Source organism: Histoplasma capsulatum, genomic scaffold, assembly GCF_000149585.1.
Source record: "Histoplasma capsulatum NAm1 scaffold_1 genomic scaffold, whole genome shotgun sequence".
Lineage (NCBI taxonomy): Eukaryota > Fungi > Ascomycota > Eurotiomycetes > Onygenales > Ajellomycetaceae > Histoplasma > Histoplasma mississippiense.
In genome coordinates, this window is record NW_001813982.1 from 4,832,540 (window position 1) to 4,834,132 (window position 1,593).

The window sequence follows — 1,593 nt, forward strand, 5'->3', positions numbered from 1 at the left end:
TCAGCTCCTTCAATGAGCGAAGAATGTTTTCTGCGACTGCATTAGACGATTTCATCCCTGACTGCTTCCACCGGAGTCCGGTTGCGCCGTTTACGACCTCTGCGGCGTTGTTGAGGGTCCTTGGGCGCGCCCGTCGCAAACATCACTCGTTCGGGGTCTACTTGGAAAAGATCGCCCGAGTTCAAAAGGTATCCTGGGTATCTCATCTGTGTGAATTTGTTGAGCATTATGTGGAACACATCATTCGCTTTTTGCAACTTGGGGTTGGCCAACCTTCTTCCCATTGACAGTAACGGAACCATGAATAACAAACTGCCTCGCCTGTCTCGTGCTGCTGGCAAACATGGCACGGAAAATAGCGACATCCAGCCTCCGCTCCAGCGGCGCAAAGGTCATCTGCATATGGGGCGTGAGCGGAGCCCTACGCGGACCAACACCTTCCAAGCCGGATCCTCGACCGGCGGATTCGAAGGAACCGTCGTTACGGGCGAGGTAATTGGCATCCATTGGCACGACGGAACGCAAGCGACGGGAGAACATTTTCTCCCACTGTGATTCGCGGACCTGCTCGCCGTGGTATGTGCGGGCGAGGGACTTGGCGATCCACTTCTGCTGGAAGAATGTTTTGGAGGAGGAATGGGGGATGCTGGCGTGTTTGAGGTTGTAGAGGTTGACTTTGTTCCATGATTGAAGAACTTTCTGTGAGGGAAATTAGAATTGAACGTATATATGTATATATATGTATATATATGTATATATGCAGAGGCAGGGGAATATGTAGACTCCTCCTACTGACCGCCGGTCTCCTCCCAGCCTTGACGAGCTTCCAGGGATCCGACCTCATGGTTGCGGGAAGCAGCACTCAGCAACAGCAATTGGCGCAGCAGAGAGGGCCGACCATGGAAGTTCCGTTTCCCTGCCTCTCTATATCCTCTCTCTCTGTGTGTGTATGTTTCCGCCCGTCTCGATAGCTTGTTGTTGGCTTCTCACTGCGGTGGTTTCCTCTCCGCTCATTTTCCGCGCTCAAAATTCTTCCCAAAGGAGAAAAGAAACGCCGGACCGACAGGACTAACATTATTCCGTCACCGGCCACTTACGTAACCCGCCCAGCCAATGGGCGCTCGCCGTGGGCCCTCGCTTAGCCTAGCGCTGTCCCTAGCGGCTCCGCCCGCCGTATAAATACCTCGCCCGCCCGCACTTCTTTTGTCTTTTTTCTTCTTTCTCTTCTTCATACTTACCTTGTTTGGGCATCCGCGATCAAGAAGGCGGTCTGCCGTGGAGGGGCTCCTACATTGCACATCGTGGCGAGCCTTGCCACTCAACATCCTTCGGGGTTTTGACAGGCATATTCTTTGGCTCCCTTCTGGGATGGAATTCCTTCCAGATCCTAGATTCTTTTCATCGTTCAGCTGCGCCTTGTTTGCGCGGTTACGGAGAAGAGATGTGGTTGTCGGTTTAACACCTGCCGGATTCATGGACGTGGAACTGTATCTATTGGACCTCTATACTCTCTCTCTCTCTATATATATATATATAAGCTGGCTAGTATTTCCGAAACAAGCGGCTTCTTTTTTTCAACTGGACATCACGTGA

General features: G+C 52.0%; 1 protein-coding gene across 1 annotated transcript in view; it reads right to left on the reverse strand.

Moving 5' to 3' along the window:
- HCAG_01362 (mitochondrial 37S ribosomal protein NAM9) overlaps positions 1 to 1,300 on the reverse strand; it is a gene marked incomplete at both ends in the record, with an annotated part of 2,080 nt that extends 780 nt beyond the window's left edge. Inside the window, 4 exons of the mRNA XM_001544265.1 lie at positions 72 to 206; positions 274 to 699; positions 1,098 to 1,200; positions 1,239 to 1,300. Coding sequence (XP_001544315.1) covers positions 72 to 206; positions 274 to 699; positions 1,098 to 1,200; positions 1,239 to 1,300 — 726 coding nt within the window. The remainder of the gene's footprint in view (positions 1 to 71; positions 207 to 273; positions 700 to 1,097; positions 1,201 to 1,238) is intronic.
- Between the last annotated feature and the right edge of the window lie 293 nt (positions 1,301 to 1,593).